Raw genomic sequence first — 22500 nt, 5'->3', positions numbered from 1 at the left:
CTCTCTGGCTTTCTCTCTCTTATACCTTCCTAAAGCTACCTTGGATGTGATTGTTCATTTCACTTGTGGAGGAAAACTGTACTGTCTGGTGGGGGGAAATGCTGATACTCTGGATGGTGGTGTGTCTGTGAAAACAAGGGGTGTAAGTGAAAGAGAGAGAAGATCATGAGGAAAAAGATGTTTTGAAGAAAAAAAAAAATCCAAAACATTTGCCTGAAAATTGATGGTGCTTCTGGGCTCAGTGTTTTTTCTCTGGAGGAAAAGGTTGAATTTGGTGCAGTGCTTACAGTCTATCTATCCAGCCGGTGAACCTTATTGGATTGAAAATTCTCTATTGTGGATGTAACCTGGGACATTTTTAGGACATTCTCCTGTTTTATAAAAATCATCATGAATTCAGTGGCTGGAAATAAAGAGAGAATTGCAGTCACAACCAGAAGCAGGAAATACGGGGTAAGTTATCCATTCATGAAATGCAGGGAATCTTTTAAATCCATCTGCGCTAAGGGTTTTAATTCCCCCTCCTTCCCAAGAACCCATGCTATAGCTTTCCCTGTAAACCTGTGACAAATGATATCAACATGTGAACCTTATTAAGCTGCATGTTCCCATTCAGAGCTTCACCTGGCTGAGTATATTACTTGGTCTATTCAAGCAGCTCTCAACTGCATGAAGTACACTGGGTTCCTTTCCCCCTGCGATCGCTGTAGACTTTCGCCCTCCTCATCCTCCCTGCATAACTTTGTTTTTATTTCTAGCCCCGGGTTGCATTTCAATGTGCGATTCGAGCTGACCTCGCTTTGCACGGCCCCATACCTGTCGGGATCGATTCTGTCGATCACACGTGCAGTGTGTATTGACACCCCCTGCCCGGGAAGGAGTCCCCGAGCTACCGCAGTGCGTGGGGCTGGAGACCGCCGTGGGGTGGGGAGCGGAAGTGGGACCGGTACCGCTTTACCCCCTCCCGGCCCCAGCTGCTCTCAGGTGGCCGCCCGGAGACAATGCAGGGCGCGGGGGGCCGGGCGCTTCGCAGCTGGGGTCGGTCGAGCAGCCGCAATCACCGACTGCAGCTGGCCTGCCCCGCGAGGTCTGCCCGCCGCCGCCCGCGCCTCACTCGCTGCCTCCCCCTCTGCTCCTCCTCCAGGTGACCGAGCCCTGCTCCCCCACCAAGCCCGCGGCCCCCTTCTCCCCCGAGAGCTGGTACCGGAAAGCTTACGAGGAATCCCGGACTGGGAGCCGCCCAGCCCCAGAGGGAGCCGGCTCCGTCCTGGGCTCGTCCGGCACCCCGTCCCCCGGATCGGGCACCTCCTCGCCGGGCTCCTTCAGCGGCTCGCCGGGTCCTGCCTCCCCGGGCATCGGCAGCAGCTCCCCGGGCTCGCTGGGGGGCTCCCCGGGCTTCGGCACAGGCTCGCCGGGCTCTGGCAGCGGGGGCGGCTCCTCCCCGGGCTCTGGCAGCGGGGGCGGCTCCTCGCCGGGCTCCGGCAGCGGGGTCTGGTGCGAGAACTGCAACGCCCGCCTGGTGGAGCTGAAGAGACAGGCTTTGAAACTGCTCATCCCCGGGCCCTTCAGCAGCAAGGTGAGCCGGGCCGGGCGGGCGGGAGAGCCGCGTGGGCTGGGTTCCCGCCAGGGGGGCACGGCGGGCTGAGGGCAAACACTCCCAGGGGGCAGGCGGGGGGCATTAACTGCCCCTCCACAGCTCATGCTCCCACCCCCATTCACAAAGCCAGCGGGGCTCCACTGACGCCACCAGACTCATAGCCAGGATTGATGGCGGTCGGGGTCACCCCTAATTTGAGGGGCGGGCTTTTAAATACCGTTTTTATTCCCCATTTCCTAGCTCTTCTTTCCCTCCAGCCCCCCTTCCCCCCGCTTTGTCCCTGTTGGAATCTCTCCTCCGCCCTTGCACATGTGGAAGGCTTCTGGGCGTTTTGAGTCAGTCCCTCAAGCCTTTCTTTGCCTCCCCCTTTCATTCCATTGTTGGTATTTTTGTTCTCTGATTCCCCAGGTACCTATTGTATTGTTTGGTAACAGAGGATGGGCTACGGTGCAAATGTCTGAGCATCTGTGGTCCCTCTCCCACTTCATACCGCTTCTCTCTTCCTCTCTAGGGCCAGACTTTCAAACAAGCGCCCAGATCTCTCTAGGTACTTACTTGGCCCTTAACACTAGTATCTTGAGTACCTTTTAATTATCAATACAGTTATTCTCATAGCATCCCTGGAAGTTAGGAAACTACCATTAGCCCCATTTTACAGATGGGTAACTAAGGAGGAGAAGGTACCTAAACTCACACAGGGAGTCTGTCAGAGCAAGCAATTGCACCCAGGTCCCCAGAGTCCCCAGCTACAATCTCAAACATAAGGGCAATGGTCTCTCTTAAAAAGATGAGGGATCTGGCCACAGGTGTCATATTGGGAGCTGCTGGGTGCAGAGCATTTTTGAAAATCTGGTTCTTATTTAAGAGTTGTTGTTTTTTTGGCTCTGATTGTGGGTGGTCAGCGTTGGAAAATGTGGCCCTACAAAAGCCATCCTCTGTAGTCAGTAGTTTTTCCACTTGTATTGCAGATGAAGATTAAGGTGAACAGCCCTGAAAGAGTGATCAGCAGCTCTTGTGCTGATTGAGTGCCAACAGAATTGTAAGCACTGGACTCCTCCATAGCAACCCTGCAAGTGCTGTATTGTGAATAGGTCTACAGCTCCCAGAATGTAACACAATGCAATTGTGTTTGCACTGTTGGGCCCAAGTACTATCAAATGATATTTACTCTTCCACTTCAAAGAGTTTTCATTAGTGGTTACAATAAAGAAGTACCAGGAAAAGAGCTGATTGCTGTGAAAGGGTCTTTAGTACTGTTGTGGTGTGTGTGTGTGTTTGTATGTATGTGCTGTGCTGTGAAAGGGAATCAGTGTGATCCCAAACAACAGAATAAGGGCTAGTAGTAACCTCATCTCAATAGCTGGTTTGTTTAAGCTGAATTATTCACAAACGGGAGGGAAAAAATGTATGTTGAAAGGGTTAAATTGACTTAAATATTCATAACTGCTGCTGAATCTTGAGGAAGCTGTGCTTGGAATTAATTTATTTAAAATTTTCAGGTTACATGATATGCAACAGCTATGACTTGCCAGCTTTGGAATTACTGCCCGTGTGATTGTCATAATGTGAGCTTTGAGATAAGAGGGGGAATCATATTTTACAGTAATGGTTTGGATAAATCGTAAACTGTAGGGTTTTCTGCCCATCATAAAATGTCAGGCATTAAATGATAGATCTCATTGTATGAAGTAAAAACTCTTCCGCACTCTTGTATGGTTCTCTATTATAACACTCTAAAGGCTGCAGTCATTACCTTCATTCCCAACTGCATTAAATCCCCTGGAATCACTTACCTTAGCATTGTCCACTCAAATAAATAAAATACATTTTAAAAAATCCAGCAGCCAATGATGGCATTATAGAGGCCTGATCCTGCAAGCCTTATGCACTTGAGTAATTCTTCCTTCCTCTCCTCCTTAATGTCCCTTCTCTCTTCCCCTTCCATTTAGCATGCCCCCCATTCACAAATGAATAAACAAATTATGGAATTAACATACCATTTACAAACCATCACTCTGCTTGTAGGTGTGCATGGATATCCCTTTTTCCTATCTTTTGTCTACCTTGTCTATGTAAGCAGGACTTAGAATTGTGACAGGGACTGTCTACTCTGTTTGTAGCTACCTAGGACAATGAGGCCTCATTCTTGGTTAATCTCTAGGCACTACCATAATAAACATAATGTGAGTAGTTCCATTGACTTTATTAGGGTTATTTGTAAAGATTCCTCATGTAAGACTTTCAGGATCAGGCCCACAAATGGATCTAGTGTATTACTGTTCTTAGCGTTCTGAAAGTTGCTGAACACCCTCAGCTCCCACTGAAACAATTCTGCTCCCATTGATTTCAATGGGCGTTTGACAATTTAATTCAGTAGGAGCTGGTCAAATGGATGGTTCTCAGTATCCCTCAGGAGCAACTTGCTCAGCACCTTGCAGGATCCATAGTGTCCACTATAATATGGTTAATTACTAACATCCATTTGTAACTATGAAATATTGGGAGGATCATCAAATAGGGGATCTAAAAAGCATCAGTCATCTCGTATGGATCTAGCTGACCTACACTTTTTTTGTTTTGTTTTGCTGCTGCTGAAAGTAGCCTGGAAATTTCATAAGCATTATATCTATAGTCAGCAAAATATATTTTTTCATTTTGCATTTATATTGTATTTAAAATGCATATAACTTTGGATAGTTGATATTGTAGTAGTGAATATAATAATCCATTAGCAGCTTTATTTTGGCATATACACAATAGAGATTAATAGAATCTGCAATGATTTATCTGAACCTGTACCTACATAAATTCTTTCATACTGAGTAATCATATAATTTAAAATGTTTGCATATATCTATCTAGCCTAATACCACACTTAATTGCTGTGTAAGCAGACTGAGTATGAAGCTATGCAGTGAAGCATTACATCGGTACAGAAAAAGCAATACTTAACATGGAACAAGGCTGTCTCTGACTAGCTCATTGTTAGCACTGAGGTGTGGAGCTTTAACTTTAACTAGAAACATTCATTCTAAATATGTCAACAGGATGGAAATGTAAGGTTTTTGTTGTTTGGCAGAAAGATTAGTTCTAATTACAGAAGTTCTACCTTAGTTTAACCATTTAAATGCTGCACTCCTGGCATCTGGAATAGGCATCATAAAGTTCAAATCCCTTTTCCCCTGGTGATAAAGATATAAACTATGTACACGAACTAGCTATCTGCATTCAAGGGGTTAAGTACTATGAGAATGAGATGAGTTACTGTAAGTGTACCCTGAAATACATATGTGTTGGTTCTGATTAACACAACCGATCTTAGAAGGTTGTAATTATTATACACTGTGCTGTATATTAAAAGGAATTCAGTATATTTTAGAGGCAATTGTAATGAAGTATGCCATTTGAACAGCAATAGGGACTGTCTCAGAAATGAATGACTATTGGTAGGTTTTTATTCCTTAATCCTTTTCTCCTTTAAAAGAGTTCATTAAGCTTTTTTCTGAACCTGGCCCATTTGGAATATGTCTTCAGAAGGGCATCAGACTCAACTTTATCTATAAACATGTATAATGTGATATCTTTACATTTACTATAGACTTGAGATTAAATCTTGTCTGCATGTAAGTCAGTGGCAAAATTCCCATTGACTTCAATGATGCTAAACATGAACACAGACATTATGTATTAAAAAAAATGGGTTAACTAAAGATGCTGCTCTGTGCGCCTATATATAAATAACATGAATATTCAGATCAAGAGTGCAGTCTCAGGCTTTCCAAAGTTATCTTGTTCTGGGGTTCAACAAAATCCAAAATATGACCTTTACCAGAAGAGGTAATTTAAATTGGAAATAATTTCCGTGCTTACATTTATCTACCTGAAACATATTACTAAACGTTAGAGATGGCCGAAACAGAGGTTAGTTTTGTAAAACTATCTGTTAAGTGGTTTGTATCCTGGTCCATTTTGCTGAATGGCCCACAGTTCCGGGGTGGTGGATAAATAGATCTGGTTTAGGCCCATGACTAACCATGAAAAGTCCTGTGGATTATGGGCAAAAAAAATTACCTTTTTCATTTTTCTGAAACTTTTGCTCATGTATTGTTGATTTAGCCTTTTCCCATTTCAGAAGTGTTCAGTAGTCAAAGGCTTGACTAATAATATTAATAATGAAAAAAGCTGCGCAGTTGATATAATGGAAAAATAGGTTCCTGATAGCTTGTAGCTACTTTAGAAACCTTCCCAGTAGAGACAGGACAGTAATGAACCCTTCCTCGAAGCTTAGTAAGTGGCAGAATAATGGAATTTCATTTCTGTCTAGACCTTTAATTTGTGAACAAGCACGGTCAGCCAGTACAGTGACTTAATTCACTGTGCAAAAATATCCGGCACCTAATCATTTCATCCCAACTCATTGTAATGCAGATAGAATTATTGCATTAGAAATCTGATTTTTAAATGGCCTGGGGCAGTAATTTGTCAGCATTTGGAGGGATTAACTCCATTAAAGTTTAGACAGCAACAGCTATTCTTTTGTATTGCATCACAGGTCACAATACCAAACATTTAGTATGTCATCTGCAACATGTTTTGCAATTGCATATCTCCTGGCAAATAGGGATGTCCCCACATTCTTCCTCCTGTGCCCTGGAATTACAGCTGCTTAGAATGGTTCAAATTAGATATGTATAGTGGAGAAAGCAGACCTAGGAATGTATCTTCACCAATGAAAAACGCATGCAAACTTGCCATTGAAAGCAGCCGGAGGTCACCTGTCCTACAGTTCACTCTGAGACTCCTGCATGTGAGATAATATTGTTATGATTATTTTGCCCAAACTTGCATATGGTAACTTTGCTTTGGGGTAAGGTGAAAATACTGTATGTTAAGAAGATCCCTTATGAAGTTGTGAAGGTTCTTAGCTATACAGTCACCTCTATGGGATCACAGAGGCTTACTGTTATTGACTGAAATGGAAATTAGGACCAGGCCCATCTCTATATTCAATTGGTTGGAGATGGTTTCCCTTTCTGAACAGAAAATACTGCCAGAGGGCCATGGCCCGACCTTGGGGGTGAGGGGAATTGCTTAAGATGAAAATTTCAGTCAATTTCAGTGAGTGAGGAGGGGCAGTAACATTTTGACGAAACTCTGCCCTTCCACAAACTGTGAAATGGGTTTGCCAAACCCATTATTCAGAAACATGTCAATGCTTAGTATATAGCTAGCCCCTTATGTAAGGTGACTTTTGAGTATTTTGGTCAATTCAAGGTGTCTTCTACAAGCCACAGAGAATACACTAGGCTCCCAAGTAGTTTCTGAACTAAACACATTGGATTATCTTCCTAAACGGGAATATAATCATTTGTAGCAATTTTTTGTGTGTGCTACAAGAACAGAGTGCCAGTGTATAATTTTGGGAAGAATGTTCCATAATGAACTCCCTTGACAGTACTAGTGAAAATATCATGTACTACAAATATGGACCATCAATATGTAATGGGATGCTTGCTTACGTCAGCAGATTATTAGAAAGATCACAGTATTTGTGAATTTAGGGCTGAAAGAGGCTTGCACAGCTTTAGCCACATCAGTAGTGAGCCCTTTTAAGATCAGAAATTGAGATGCTTCCAAACACTGAATTGGACAGCCCATCTCTGCACTATACCTGACTTTCATGCTTTGCATTGTTATGTAATGGGTTGCTGCTTTTTGTGGCAATGGTACATATGTCCGAACTGTGAGGCATGTCACACGTGATTTTGACTGGTATGTCACACTGCTAGTTTATAACATGTCACAATGGAGGTGTCATGCTACGGCATAAAAAACATGTGCATGGCATTCCTCACACTTCACTAACATACATGTTAGATGCTATCAAGAACTGCAAGTCCACTTCATGTTTTGGATAGGCAGTTTCCAGTCCATATTTGTTGAGGTCTCCATTCAGGAAAGAATCCCCATTCAGGAAAGCAGTTTAGTGCGTAAAGTTAAGCAAATGCTTAAGACCTTTACACTACAATATGGCCCTGATTTAGGAAAGCAACAATCCAATAAACCGAAAAGGTGCCATTTTGCTTTTTCAAGAAGTGTGAAGTTCTATAAGATGATGCTAAATTGTCACATTTCTAATTCTTTCCATGCACAGAGGTGCTTATTTTTCTTTTGAAATTTTAGAGTCCTCATCTGAAAGAAACATGCAATTTTCTTTTACACAGCATGAATAATATTGGAGCTAGATTGTCACAGATGAATACACTAATAGTTAGTTATGTCTCTATTCAGTAGTTTATGGGACCCAAACCTCCAAGGCCATATGTGCCAAACTTTGATCACAGTTTCTCCCATGAAACCTCATTGGTTTTAAGTGGTGTTACAAAAACATAACTGAGCATAATTTGACTAATATTGCTGATTGTTGTTGGGATCTTTCATTTAGCTGACGTGTGAAAGAAAGACCTGTAACCAGACAACTCCACAGCAATTGTCCGTCTGCAGATGCTGTAGAGAACAAGTTATTCCAGATAAAACTGGCATTCATTTATGCTCAATGTTTTTCCTTCAGATCTATCTCTTTATGATTGTATAATGCAGCTTAGTATTATATATGCTTTCAATCTTCCTCTTTTGTTGGGCTGTGAGGCAGTGTCTATCCACACAAGGCCCGAGGAAGTAAAAAAAGGGCTGATTAACCTTGTGACAGGCTGCACCTGGAGAAGAATCAGGGCTGAGAAGGCCTAATGGCTGATGAAGCCCATCTGGGGGAGGAGCTGGACTAAGCATAAAGAGAGGAAGTTGGTGGTAAGAGGGTGCTGTAGGAAGAACTCTGCAGTCACATTCTTGAGGGGGGAGTTGGCAAGAGACAAAGAGGAGTCCAAGGAGGGAGTAAACCCTGGGAATACAGACTTTGGCAGGAACTGAGAGGGAGAAGAAGCAAAGGGTGTGCAGTAGCCACAGGGAGCAGAGGAAGCTCCAGAGGTGTGCCAGAAGATAAGGGAAAGTAGGAAATAGCCCAGGGAAACAGTAACAGGGTCTGAGACTGTTTGCTAGACATATAGTCCCTGGACTGGAACCTGGAGCAGTGGGAGGGCACAGGTTCCCCTACCAGCCACTGGAGAAATGGCACAGTCTGGGCAGTGGAGCTGAAAACTGCCTGAGACAGTTTGTCCAGCGGGACTTTGACACCCTGAAAGTCAAGCGATGAAGAGGGAGCTCCTTGAGTTAGGAAGAGTGAGCAGTTGAGTCCAGAGAGAGAGAGAGAGAGACACCATCCCACCACAGGGTGAGCAACCGAAGGAGGGGACATCAGATGAGCCACAAGGAGGTGGTATCCCATTGGTAAATAGCGAACTGGCTGATGGGGCTTTTCCAAGTAGGTCACTATCATACCAACAGAGCAAAAAATCGAATGTAGAGGCTGCTAACAGATCCTTAAACAAATAATACTGAATTTTGAAAATTCTTCGTGTCGACTTCTTGGTATAATATGCCAAATATTGCTAGGAACTTATAATATCACTGAAGTACTGTGGAAAAAATACTTCTTAGCATATGTTCAATGTGCCTCAGGTGGCATGTGACCAGGATTCATCATCAACTTTGGTCTGCTAGTTGGATCATTAGGTTCCCTGGGCCAGGTACTGATGAGGAGTGTGACATGAATGCTGATCCAGGTCCTCTGAAAAAATACTGGTCCATATGTATACCTTGTTAATGCCATTGAAATCAATGGACTTGTACCAGGGTGGAAATCTCACACCACTGAAGTAAATAGGAGCTTGACTACTGACTTCAAAAACAAAGAACTAACCAACTAACCCCCTCCAAAAAATAGCAGTTTCAAACATAGCCAAAGCATATCCAGCAGTGCAGCCTCCTGGTTTTGACCTTCCATACCATCTGTAGGCAAAGCTAAATTGCTTCAGAAGTAAAATAGCTGTGTGCAAATGCTTAGAAGTGGGGCCTTTGTGACTCTCCCCTTCTTGTTGTGTCCAGTTAGGAGAGGAAGATCATATGCATGGGGCTGCTGTGCTCCCTCATGGAGTTGCACAGTGCCATTCCCTCAACTATTGAATGGCTAAAACGTTTAGACTAACATGCTTGACTTGAACATCTATGTAAATGCAATTGCAATTTGAAAAAAGCCAAATTTCACCTATTGTATCCCTTGACAAAAGGGATTGCTAAATGTGTCTAAGGCATAACTAACTTAGAACTTTGGTACTATTTTTATTTAACTACTTGACTCAATAGAATTTATATAATTTGTGATCCACTATAGCCCCCAATTCCTCTTTAGCCTAGCTAGGTGTTTCACATTATGTATTTGTGCATTTGATTTTTTTTCCTTCCTTGGTGTAATACTTTACAGTTGTGTCTATTGAATTTCATCTTGTTGTCAGACCAATTTCTCCAGTTTGTCAAGGTTGTTTTGAATTTTAATCCTGTCTTCCAAAGTGCTAGTAGGCCCTCCCAACTTGGTGTTACTGCAAATTATTCAAGTCATTAATGAAAATATTGTACAGTACTAGACCAAGGAGAGACCCCTGTGGGGAACCCTCTAGATACATCCACCCAGTTTGACCGAATCAGCGTTAACTACTTTTTGCATACTGTTTCTCAACCAGTTATGCACCCACCTTATAGTAATTCCATCTAGTTTGCTTATGAGAATGTCATGTACAACTATCAAAACCTTACTAAAATCAAAATATATCACATCTTCTGCTTCCCCCTTATTCATGGCCAGTAACCCTGCCAAAGAAGGAAAATAGGTTAGTTTGGTGTGATTTTGTTCTTGATAAATCCATGTTGGCTATTACTTATTATCCTATTATCTCTAGATGCTTAAAATTGATGGTTTAAAAACTTGTTCCAGTATCTTTCCAGGTGTCATAGTTAGCTGACTGGTCTATAATTTTCCGGCTCCTCTTTATTCCCGTTTTTAAAGATAGGTGCTATGTTTGTCATTCTCAAGTTCCCTTGGACCTTGCCCCTCCGGAAGTTCTTAAAAATAATTGCTAACAGTTCCAAGATTGTTTCAGATAGTTCCTTAAGTATCCTAGTATTAATTTAATCAGAACCTGCTGATATGAATACATCTAACTTATCTAAATAGTCTTTAAGCCATTCTTTCCCTATTTTGGCTTTTTGTGTTCCTTCCCTTTTGTAGTTAATATTGGTGGTGATAAATATCTGATAACAACTGATCATTTTAGTGAATACTGAAGCAATATAGCCATTAAACACCCGAGGGTACGTCTATACTTACCTCCAGGTCCGGCGGTAAGCAATCGATCTTCTGGGTTCGATCCTGGAAGTGCTCGCCATCGACACCGATACTCCTGCTCCGCGAGAGGAGTACGCGGAGTTGACAGGGGAGCCTGCCTGCCGCGTCTGGACCTGCGGTAAGTTCGAACTAAGGTACTTCGACTTCAGCTACGTTATTCACGTAGCTGAAGTTGCGTATCTTAGTTTGAAGTGGGGAGTTAGTGTGGACCAGGCCTGAGACATATTGATGTAATCCATTATTAGTTCTCCTTCCCCACTCATTAGTGGGCATACTTTCCTTTGTCTTTCTCTTGCTCCTAATGTATTTATAGTTCTTCTTATTGCCTTTTATGTCCCCCTTGCTAATAGATGTAACTCATTTTGTGCCTTAACCTTATTGATTTTTGTCCCTACATGCTTGTGCTATTCTTTTGTACCCATCCTTAGTAATTTGTCTATTTCAACTTTTTGTAGTTTTCCTTTTTGATTTTCAGGTCATTAAAAGAGCTCCTGCTAGAGCCAAAATGGCCTCTTACTGTAGAACAGGGTACTCTCATAATAGTAGTATACTTCCTGGAAAAAAAAAAAAAAAACACTATTTCAATCCTAAAAGGGCCCTGCATCACTTTTTCCCTGCTGAGTGAGGTGGAATGCAACAGTAATTTTACTAACTAAAAACTTAGTTATGACACAAAAGTAGAATTATATTCTTGATTCTTGTGCAAACCTTTCATTGTTTATCAGTGGGAGTTCTGCTGAAGAGTTAGGAGGATGTTCCTAACTCTGTAGACTTAGCCCACGGTTGAAACATAAGTTATCCCTCTCCACAGAACAAGGCTGACTCCTCTGGAATCACTTAAATGACTACGTTGTTTTGGGTAAGAATTTTTGTATTGCCTGTTTGAGGTTGTGTTGGCTTCCTTTATAAATAAACATCGAGCTGAATCCCATTCACCTTACTTCCACTGAAGTCAGAAAGAATTGGCTAACAGTAAATAAAGCCTGTGCTGAGTCTATTTGGTTAAATGATTGTTTAAGTTCTGTAATTCCAAGGGGTCTGTCCTTCAAAAAGATTCCACCAAACTCTGTTAATTCAACGATTAACTGCAAGCATGAAAGCATGGCTGTGGGAAGTGTCACGCTGGCAGTAGCAGACTGTGGTCACAGAGATCACAAATACTAGGGTTTGAGGTGCACAGGAGTCAATGAAGGGGTGCGGCCCAGTTCTGAAGGCAGTGCCACCACCAGCCGCAGCACAGAAGTAAGGGTAACAATACTGCAACCCCTCCTACAATAACCTTGCGACCCCTTCCTCTCTTTTTTGAGTCAGGACCTACAATTACAACACTGTGAAATTTCAGATTTAAATAGCTGAAATAATGAAATCTACGATTTTTAAAATCCCATGACTGAAATTGACCAAAATGGACCATGAATTTGATAGGGCCCTAATCATGAGTATTGATGCATGGATATGTTTTCACATGGGTATTCATAACACGTTCTTACTCCATGAATGTTCATGGGGTCAAAATTCCACCTGCATGAATCAGTAAAGCAAATAAAAGGGGCTATGACTTCCATCATAGCAAACTTGTGCTTGTATTAACAAATGTGTACAATTGCTTGGGGGGCAGGGGCAGGGCCAGGTCAGGGTTTTGGCCTCCCCAAGCAGCCAAAACAAACAAACAAAAAGCCGCAATCGCGATCAGCGGCGGCAATTCGGCGGGAGGTCCTTCACTCCCAGGCGGAGTGAGGGACCGTCCGCGGAATTGCCGCCGAATACCTGGATGTGCCGCCCCTCTCCGGAGTGGCCGTCCCAAGCACCTGCTTGAGAAGCTGGTGCCTGGAGCCGGCCCTGGGCAGGGGGGTTGTCCAACTCTCTTCAAGGCCATTCATAGCCTATGGCACAGCTCCACAAAGATACTTTAGACACCTTCGTTCCAGTTTTACGTTCCACTGTGAGCCACAAAATCCCAGCCTGGCTGCTGCCTATCTGCTGTAGATGACTGAACTATTCAACACCTACATTCTTGCAGTAAAAGTACCCTACTACACAAGTTTCTCCTTCTGGGTACGTGCACTGCTGCCTTACTCTAGGTATCTGCATAGCCACCTCACACCTAAACCCTAGTGCGATCAATGAACTGGGAGAAGACTGGCAAAGGAGCATCTACCTCACCCATGGGGCCTTATCTGGTAGGTGTGCTCAAAGTCTGCCTACTGGATTTGGTTCCTTTTAAAAGCTGGCCAGAGGAGGTGGTGGTGATGCTGCTGCACCCTCCTGCCCTATATATTTTAGCCCAGTGGTTAGAGCACTCAGCTGGGATGTGGGAGACCTGGATTCAATTCATCCCTCTGCTTGAAGGGGAGAAAGAGGTAGGGTCCTCTATTCAGATCCTAAATCTCTAACCACTGAGCTATGGGATATTCGGATGTGTGGCTTACAGTCTCTTCTGCTGAAGTTGTTCCACTGTGAGTAAATAATTTTAAGTCATGGGGTCAGACAAAGAGAGTGAGAGTAGCTCTGTAGCGTGATGGTAAGGGGACCCACATAGATGCTTGGGGACCTTGGGTCCTGTCTCCCTGCTACAATTACTTTTTTCTTTTTCATTATCCAAATTGTAACAGCTTTGATAGGAGAGATTGAGGAGGAAGCCCCTACACCCCTGGTCCCCATTAGAATATCCCATAACTCCATGGTTAGCGCACTCTCCTGAGAGGTAAGAGACTGCTGTTCAAATTCCTTCTCCCTGTCTGACAGAGTGGGGAATAGAACCTGGATTGCCCACATCCTGGGTGAGTGCTCTAACCAAGGTGCTAAAAATTATAAAGGGGCCAGTGGTGGTGGCCCTATCATCACCTCCTCTGGCTGTTTTGTGCAGAGTGAGACAGGCTCCTAACTGCATCTCACAAGAAATAACTTGGGTGCCTAGGCCACCTGACTCCAGGAAAGAGGTTTCTGTTTGTGGATTGCTAGCAGAGATGGTGCCTGCCTCTGTGAGAGGTGCAGGACTTAAGACACACACCTCTTGTTGGAATCTCCCGTTGTTTAGTTTAGGCAGCTCTCTGCTTAGCATTTTGTGGATCACATTCTTAGGATCCTGTCTCCCACCATTCATTGTACAGGGAGCCTAGGTGCCTAACTCAGATTTTGTGGATTGCATTATTGCTCCTGAGATTCTCTAGACACTTAAGTCTCTTTGTGAATCTAGGCCTATTTGCCTATGCTGAGGAATGAAATGTTGGTTTTTATCACCAGTCCAAAGTAAACAAGGAAAATTCATAAAGGAAAATTTATGAACAAAATCCTCCAGATTGTGTGATTTATTGTGGCTTTGTGCTTGAAAATTCCTATTAATCTTATTTTGGCAACGATTTGGTCTAATGTTCTGTGGGAAGCGTAAGGAAGAGTGAAATGGAGATAGTGGTAGTTCTGGTATATTATGTGTTGGAGAGGTGTAGATGGGCAACATTCTGTTCAGATTCACTTAAATCCTGTAAAACTCTATCAGAACCAAATGAACTTCAAAGGGATCTGAGTCAGGGCAGAATTTGGCCCTGGTTTGTTTGTCTCTCAGGCTATAGTAATGGATTTATACCAAAGAGTACTTGTTCTTCCATCTACCAACCAGTTCCCCAGTCTAGCTCTCAACATATGTTGAAATGATTTCATGATACTTATTTCAAATGGATATTTTCATTTTTTCTATGCCTCTTAGCTAAATGAACCTCTGACTTGCTAAGTGCCAAATGCTGAACAAATTACTCATTTACTCCATCCACTTGATAGACTTCTGCAAAAATCCTAGCGGGCATTAAGGCACCAGAGCAATCTTAACTGTAAACAGGCGCCGAACAGTAAGAATAGAAGCCATTACTCTTCATATCTCTATTAGTTTCTCTGCTCATTTAACAGTGCCAGCAGAAAGTAACATTAATATCCTATTCAGCAGTCAAATGCACCAAATTGAAAGTTGACTTGTGTGTTTTCCCCTTTCCTAATGGGTATCATTAAAAGTTAACAAGTCATCTAAATCATGTTAGTATTCCCAGGGTAAATATTGCTGGAATTGCTGGCAGCATTCCCATAGGAAGAGTTAGCACTCTGAGATTGTATGGCTGGCGTTTGTGTCTCAGGGGGAAGTGCTGGGGCTGCCTAAACATTGGCACTATATATCCCTATATAAGCAACAAAAAAAGGTGTTGGATGGGGGCATTTCTAATATATAGCATGTACTCCTTCCCCTTCTTTTTCTCCCTACTGTTCTTATAGCTCTAGTGTAAATATTTCTAATGGAAATTTTTCACAATAGGCATGTATCTTACTGCATGGAAACCCTGCTGGGAAAAAGTACAAGTGACGAACATGTTAGTTGGTATGAGTTTCAAATTTAAGGGATTGTTAGACCATAGATAGCTTTTATTGGGGTCAAGGTGGCTAATAAACTGGAAGATGCAATGAAAAAGGGCATTCAGCAGAAGAGGATAGCTAGCTGTCTCAGCAGGCTGAAAGTCGTGGAATTACTGGCCACCTGCAAGGCTGTTAGTGATGGTTTTATAAGTATTTTTGCAGCGAGGGTGGTAAATGAAATACAAAGGTGAACTTTAATATGCCTAACATCATCTCTTGCTTCCTTTGCTAAAAGTCCACTAATGATGAAAAGTCGCACAGATTTTTTTGGGGTGGGGTGGAAAAGTTGGTATTGGGGTCATTTAAGAAAATGAAGGCACTAAAGTTCAGGAGTTGGGTTACTGGAGATTCTTGCTGCCTCCTTCGTTCTTACATAGCAAATATGAAAAATAGGGTTCTGGGATTCTTGAAGAGATGTTTTTTGTAAACTTTCTCATGCTATGTTGCTGCAAAGAGGTTGCTTGGCCTCTTATGGTTCAGTGGGGTTTTCTGATAACCACCAGTTCTGATTTAGGTAGATTTCTGCATCTATTACAGGGGTCGGCAACCTTTCAGAAGTGGTGTGCCGAGTCTTCATTTATTCACTCTAATTTAAGGTTTTGCGTGCCAGTAATACATTTTAACGTTTTTAGAAGGTCTCTTTCTATAAATCTATAATATATAACTAAACTATTGTTGTATGTAAAGTAAACAAGGTTTTTAAAATGTTTAAGAAGCATTTAAAATTAAATTAATTAAAATGCAGAGCCCCCCGGACCGGTGACCAGGACCCAGGCAGTGTGAGTGCCACTGAAAATCAGCTTGCGTGCTGCCTTCGGCACGCGTGCCATAGGTTGCCTACCCCTGATCTACTACTTCCCCTTTATATTTTAAAACTTGGGAATATGATTTGGCCACAGAACATTTAGGGAACCTGAATAATGATGCAATAGAGTTTGCAACTGAGCTTCAGCTTTCCCTCCCCTCAGCTGAGAAGTCAGGATACAAATGCTTACATTGTCTAGATTCAAATTCAAGGTTCCATGTTTTGTTCCTCTGAAATGATGGTATGTTTATTTTGGCTTTATTAATCAGCTGGAGGGGTCTGCAAATGTGTCTTGTATGCTATGACAGACCCAGACCAGTGGGGTACAGGAGTCTGGTAGAAGGCAAATATACTGGTCACTGGATGAGTAGTTTTCCGTTCCCTGAGTGACCAGAGCAGGGGCTGCACTAGAGTAATCAGGAACCTGCTAGAACCAGTTAAGGCAGGCAGGCTAATTAGGACACCTGAAGCCAATTAAGAAGAAGCTGCTAGAATCAATTAAGGCAGGCTAATCAGGGCACTAATCAGGGTTTTAAAAGGAGCTCACTTCAGTTTGTGGTGTGAGTGTGAGGAGCTGGGAGCAAGAGGTGCAAGGAGCTGAGAGTGAGAGGGTGTGCTGCTGGAGGACTGAGGAGCACAAGCGTTATCAGACACCAGGAGGAAGGTCCTGTGGTGAGAATAAGGAAGGTGTTTGGAGGAGGCCATGGGGAAATAGCCCAGGGAGTTGTAGCTGTCATGCAGCTGTTACAGGAGGCACTATAGACAGCTGCAGTCCACAAGGCCCTGGAGTTTGGGGGGAACCCGGAGTAGAGGGCGGGCCCGGGTTCCCCCCAAACCTCCCAGTTGACCTGGACTGTGGGTTCTTCCAGAGGGGAAGGTCTCTGGGCTGTTCCCCAACCCACATGGTGAATCTCTGAGGCAAGAAAATCTGCCAATAAGTGCAGGACCCACCAAGATAGAGGAGGAACTTTGTCACAATGCACACTCACTTAAGATCCAATTCTACTATCTACTGAAACCAACACTTTTGAAAGAGCCCCCCGTCCATTACATTTTGGCTTAAGTGTCTCCTGTAAGGTGCAGAGCACCACACAGCTCAATAGTTGAGGGTGTTTAGCACCTTGAGGAATAAACCCCTTGATTCTGTTTTGTGGGAATATCCCACTTTGATCAGTATCTTTTGGTGTCCTGAAAGAATTTGCGTATATTTTGAGTTATGCTTACTAGGCCTACTATCTTAGTCTGTTGGGACAGCTGGGAAACAAAAGTATGGTTCAGCCCTTACTGATAGGAATGTGTGCCACATACGTGCCGCCTTGCAGAAAAAAAGAGTATCCGGGGATGTAGATGGATAAAAGGAACTAGCACACACCTGTCTTTGAAAATCTATTGAACCTAGCTCGGACCTGTGGTAGGAGGACGGAGTGTAGAGATAGAAGAGGTGTAAGGTAGGTCTTCTAGAGTAGAGGAATAAGGCACAAAAAACATAGCGTTTGAGGTAGAGGAGCATACAAAATATTGTAAAGGGACTTGAGTCTGGGAGAAAATGGTGATAAGTACAGGATTTCCATTCCATAACTATAGACATCCTCACTTGTATTTCACCACTTCTTCTCTGTCCTGATTTAAAAAGCTCTGCTCATTGCTAGAGGAGCTCTTCTGGAGACTTGAAAGATTTATATAAAGTGTATTTCTATAATAGCCAGAAAAATTACCCCCAAATCCTCTTCTCCCTCTTTTAGCTCACAACGTAAAGAGAATTGTGCACATTTCATTTATATTTATATATATATATAATATATAAAGTGAACTGTCCTAACAGCAGAAATGGTATTTTGAGGGAATCTCCTTTATTTAAATTTAGGTTTAGTATTTTAATCCTGATTTACATTTCCCAAGATTGAGGCAGTGACTTGTTTCTATGGACCTGGGAGTGTTAACTGCAGATTTTCCTCCTTGAATCGAGTTAATTTCTTCATCCTCTTCTTCCAGTCCCTAAAATCTGTACATTCTACTGCAGCACCTTGGATGTGTGGCAGGTAGTCTTGAGGCTGTTGCACTGCCCATCTTGCACTATTGTTCATCAACTTGTGGGGCAAGACTCATGCCCTAGTATCTGCAAATTGAATCTAACTACTTCTTGGCCAGGTATTAGGATCCATGGGGGACAGGATTGGCTCTCCAGATTAATTTATTATCAGTAATTATTTGTAGAGGAACCTAGAGACCCCTATTGAGAGCAGAGCCCCACGGGGCCAGGCTATGTACAAGCATAATTGCGAGAGCGTCCCTGTGCCGAAGACAAGAGTTTACAATCTGAATAGACAAGAAAGGCAAATGGTGGGAGAGGAAACCAAGATGAAATGACTTGTGCAGGGTCAAACATCAGGTCAAGCTGAGCTGGCATTTGCGCTTAGATCTCCTGACTCCCAAGCAAGTGCCTTATCCACCAGACTCTGGCTCAGGGTCATCTATATGTGAACATTCAGGAAAGCTAAAAGGAATCAACTCAAGCTGTGAAGTTATGTGCACAAATTAAAGCATGGTTAAATCCCTGTGTGGATGCTCTCATTGAGAAGTAAAATGGCCTTAGCTTGCTGTAGTTTAACAGATTAGCGCACTCTGCCACTGCTCTAGTTTAAGTCATGGATGGTGGACACCTCAATTCTTCCTTGTAACTCTCTCTGTTTCTGTCTTGTCTGTTTAATATTCCACTTCAGTTTAACCAAAGATGAAGCATCCAAATGTCTATCTTCTAGGAGTCAGTTTTTACCAAGGTGAATGCTTGTGATGGTTCTTTATACGCAATGAGCTATACATAAGCACAAGAGAAGAGAGAACTGCTGACTCCTATTTTTCCATTTGCGTTATCAGCGAAGAAAATAAAACTCTTCCCATCCCCAATCCAAAAGAGCACACAGGCTAACAGGAATCATTTCAATAAGCACATACTGGGAAAGCCCAGATAAGGGTTATTTTGTGGCTGAAATATCAGGGACCACAGTGTGTGGGGAAGCTTGTTTAGAAGTACTGCTGTTGAGGAAGTAGTGTATAGTAACGCATATAGATGAGATTGATAAATTGTCCTCTAAACAAGCATCTGCAGCAAATTGTCAGACTGAGATGATTTCCCAGCATACCCTATTCCTCTGTGTGACTGAAATCTCAGAGCCACTATTTACTCACTTACATATGAAATGAGGGGATAGGATTCATTGCTATGAATTCGGTGCAGGTTTTATTTGATTTTTGCTTTGCATATATATAATTTCTCTCTTTGCATTACTTTCTGCAGTGACGTATAATGGTGGTGGCAACAGCAGCACTAGGCTATTTCTGATTAGACTGCTAGTCTCGTTTCTAAGAGTTAAATGGCTTTCCGGCTAAAATACTAGCCTTTGACTTCTGGAATCCTTTTTGCACCAAATGAAATTAATTTAATAGTCTCAGCTTCATTCTCTGTAGTCAGGAGAATGAACAGTTAAGTTACAAGCATGCTCCCAGGGCACTTCTGGCACAGGCAGTGAGTGGGGTTTGGAGAAAGAGGACTCTTAATTTTCATTGTCTGGAAGATCCATGATTAACCTCTGCTAAGGAAAGGGGCTGTTTACAAATATGTATAAAAATTACCTCCTTCTGAGAGAAGCATACAGCCTTATTCTCCTTTCGTTTACTCCATTGTAAATCAGGAGTCAAACAAGTGATGTCAACAATGTTACACTGGCATAAAACTAGCCTGAGAGCAGAATCATGCCTTCACAATCTAGTAGGAAGAGTCTGAGACAGACCTGGGGAGAAGGTTCTGGAACAGAGTTGCAGTTGAAGGTCATTGAGGGAAGAGCAGCATGTGGAGGACCTGGCTGTTGGTTGCTTTTCTTTAATTGGTTCTGAGAAGATATGTTACCAACTAACTGTGCTAGAATACCCTGGGTCAGGGTAGACAGTAACACTCAAATGCTCAGAGATTGTAGAACTCCATTCTTGTGGTAGTACAAACCATCTGTTATATTTATATGGCCCCTGTCACCATAGTAGCTGAGCACTTCATAATCTTTAATGTATTTATCTGCACCTCACTCGTGTGAGGAAGGGAAGTACCATTATTCCCTTTTGCAGATGCGGGACTGAAAGGATCACTTGCCCACAAGTCTGCAGTGGAGCAATGACTTGAATGCATGTCTCCTGAGTGCCCTCTATCCATTGGACAATCCTTTCTCTGTCTCTCACCTCCTCAATCTCCTCTTTCAATGGCTGACTGTACTTGCTCTAGTGATCACCTGCTCCTTACAAAGGGAAGTGGGGAGCTGCAGTTTGCATCTCCATTCTTAAGGGAGTGGAGTATGGCATTAGAATACCTGGCTACTTATTTTTCAATATGAGAGACTCAGATCTTTTAAGAAGAAAAGGGAAGACTCTGGCTTTGGTTCTGCATGACTGGCACTGTATAATCTTTACCATAAGTGAACTGATAAATTAAACTGGTTTGGCACTTAGTGAGATTTGGTTCTTTAGGTTTTAAAGATAAGGTGTTTTGTTCCCCTTCCCTCCCCACCTCCCTCTGAGCCTCCTGGAAATGGTCAGGGCAGACCTGGACAGCTCATATACATGAATAATTTAATTGTCCTCGGTTTTCGCTGCTGTGAATGACATGGTATTAAGCATTCTGTACTTGTTAATTTAATTTTGTGTTCAGCCTGCCTCTCAATGTCTATCCAAAGAACGAATGGATGATGCACGGCTTTACAACATATACATACTATTGAACTGAGTCAAAGAGAGAAGGAAGGGGCGGGGGACTTTGTCCTTTCCAATTAGGTTCCCAACTTGGTGGATAGTTTTATTCATTCCCCGACAAGTACAGTGTCAGGGAATGCATTTTTCCCTATTGTTTGATCAGCTTTATATCACATTATTTCAGGGGGTTTTATGTTTTGGTAATTGTTGAATAATTCTTTTCAATAGTCAACCAAATCTTGTTTCAACTATGTTCCTTCCCTGGGTTTCCAGTTTTCAGATTTGTATGGTTAAGGGCATTATCTATAAGGCTTGGGTTGTAAAAATATCCTTTGTCTGAATATACCTCCTATTCCCCCACCCCCAAATAGTGTTTTGGTGTCTGATGGCCTCTTCTCTGCACTGAGGGTTCAGCCCCTGCCCCTTTCTTGGTTCATCTCTCCATTTTCATTTTATTTCTGGTTACATAGCATCCAGGTTCACCAAACCAAAACTTTAAAAATCATCATTATCCCAAGCATTTATTTGGTTCCCATTAAAGTATTATCTGGAATTCTTACAAAGCTTAAGTTGAGATGCTGAAGATATAAGTAAGAGAAACCAAACACCATGCTTCTCTGCCTCCTGCAACTTTACCAGTTGTCTGGGAAACCAGGATTTAGTCAGTTAGGAAAGCCTGGGCAAAGAGGTGGGTTTTGCAAATGTATTAAAAAGTGGTAGGTTAATGCTTAGTTATGTTTCTACAGGAGGTGAATCCCAGATGTGTGGGTCCTCTCCTGAGAAAGCTCCACTATTAGCCTCCAGGGTGAACTTCATCCTGGGGTACCAAATTCTAGCATGTACTCAATTGGGTAAAACACAAAAGGTCACATTTTCCTACCTATTTGTGCTACAACTGACCCTTTAGAATAGTTTTTTAAGATATCTGTCATCAGTGGGTGAATAGATATTGATGACTGGATGAATGCCACAGCTTTAACCTATTTTATTTGTTGACATTATTTCACTTCCCCCGCCCCCCCCCACTCCCACATCCTTTCCTCTATGTGCTGTCTATCAGCAACCTAATTCGGGTTGAGAAAAGAAGGGCAAACAAGTAATTTTTTTCTTTAAAATGAACACCATTGCAGTTAAATGACTGGGCAGCTGGTGTGTTGTTGCTTAGCTTGGCCAATGGTCAGGGGTCCAGTCTTACAACCTTACTTTTGGCTTCAGTCATGTGAATGAGGGTTGTCAGATTTGGCAACGTGCTCTGGAATTTGTCCTGAGCCACTGATCTCCCTATGAGCAGTGCTGGATGTGCTGCTTCAGTGCCTATGGAGCAGCTTATTAAGATCCTTCAATTTGAACCTTCTGTGTAATGTGCATACGCTAATGTTACAATACTCTTATGTCTGTCTCCCAGAATCAGCTGGTGACTACCATAGGAGTTTAGGTGGAAAATCCACAGGCAACGCAAAAGAAATGATTCCTAGATTTACAACATGTATAACATTAATTTACTTAAATCTAAATTGTGCATATCCTGAACCAAATTGTCCTCACTTACCCTCATGCAACCACAGTGACTTTAGTGAAATGGTGGGGTGTAACTATAAATGCCTTGTGTACAGCCATTTGTAAGGAATTCCTCTCATCTGGCTGAAGCAGTAAGGTACCCTGTGCTCCTCTTTA

General features: G+C 42.6%; 1 protein-coding gene across 1 annotated transcript in view; it reads left to right on the top strand.

Moving 5' to 3' along the window:
• The first annotated feature begins 374 nt into the window (after positions 1 to 374).
• The window catches only part of KIF26B (kinesin family member 26B), a 421406-nt gene continuing 399280 nt past the window's right edge, over positions 375 to 22500 (top strand). The window contains exons 1-2 of the mRNA XM_054023876.1: positions 375 to 453; positions 1145 to 1576. Coding sequence (XP_053879851.1) covers positions 391 to 453; positions 1145 to 1576 — 495 coding nt within the window. The 5' untranslated portion in view covers positions 375 to 390. The remainder of the gene's footprint in view (positions 454 to 1144; positions 1577 to 22500) is intronic.

The sequence above is a fragment of the Malaclemys terrapin genome, chromosome 3, assembly GCF_027887155.1.
Source record: "Malaclemys terrapin pileata isolate rMalTer1 chromosome 3, rMalTer1.hap1, whole genome shotgun sequence".
Lineage (NCBI taxonomy): Eukaryota > Metazoa > Chordata > Testudines > Emydidae > Malaclemys > Malaclemys terrapin.
The sequence above is the reverse complement of the archived record's forward strand: the minus strand, read 5'-3'. Positions and strand labels throughout refer to the sequence as shown.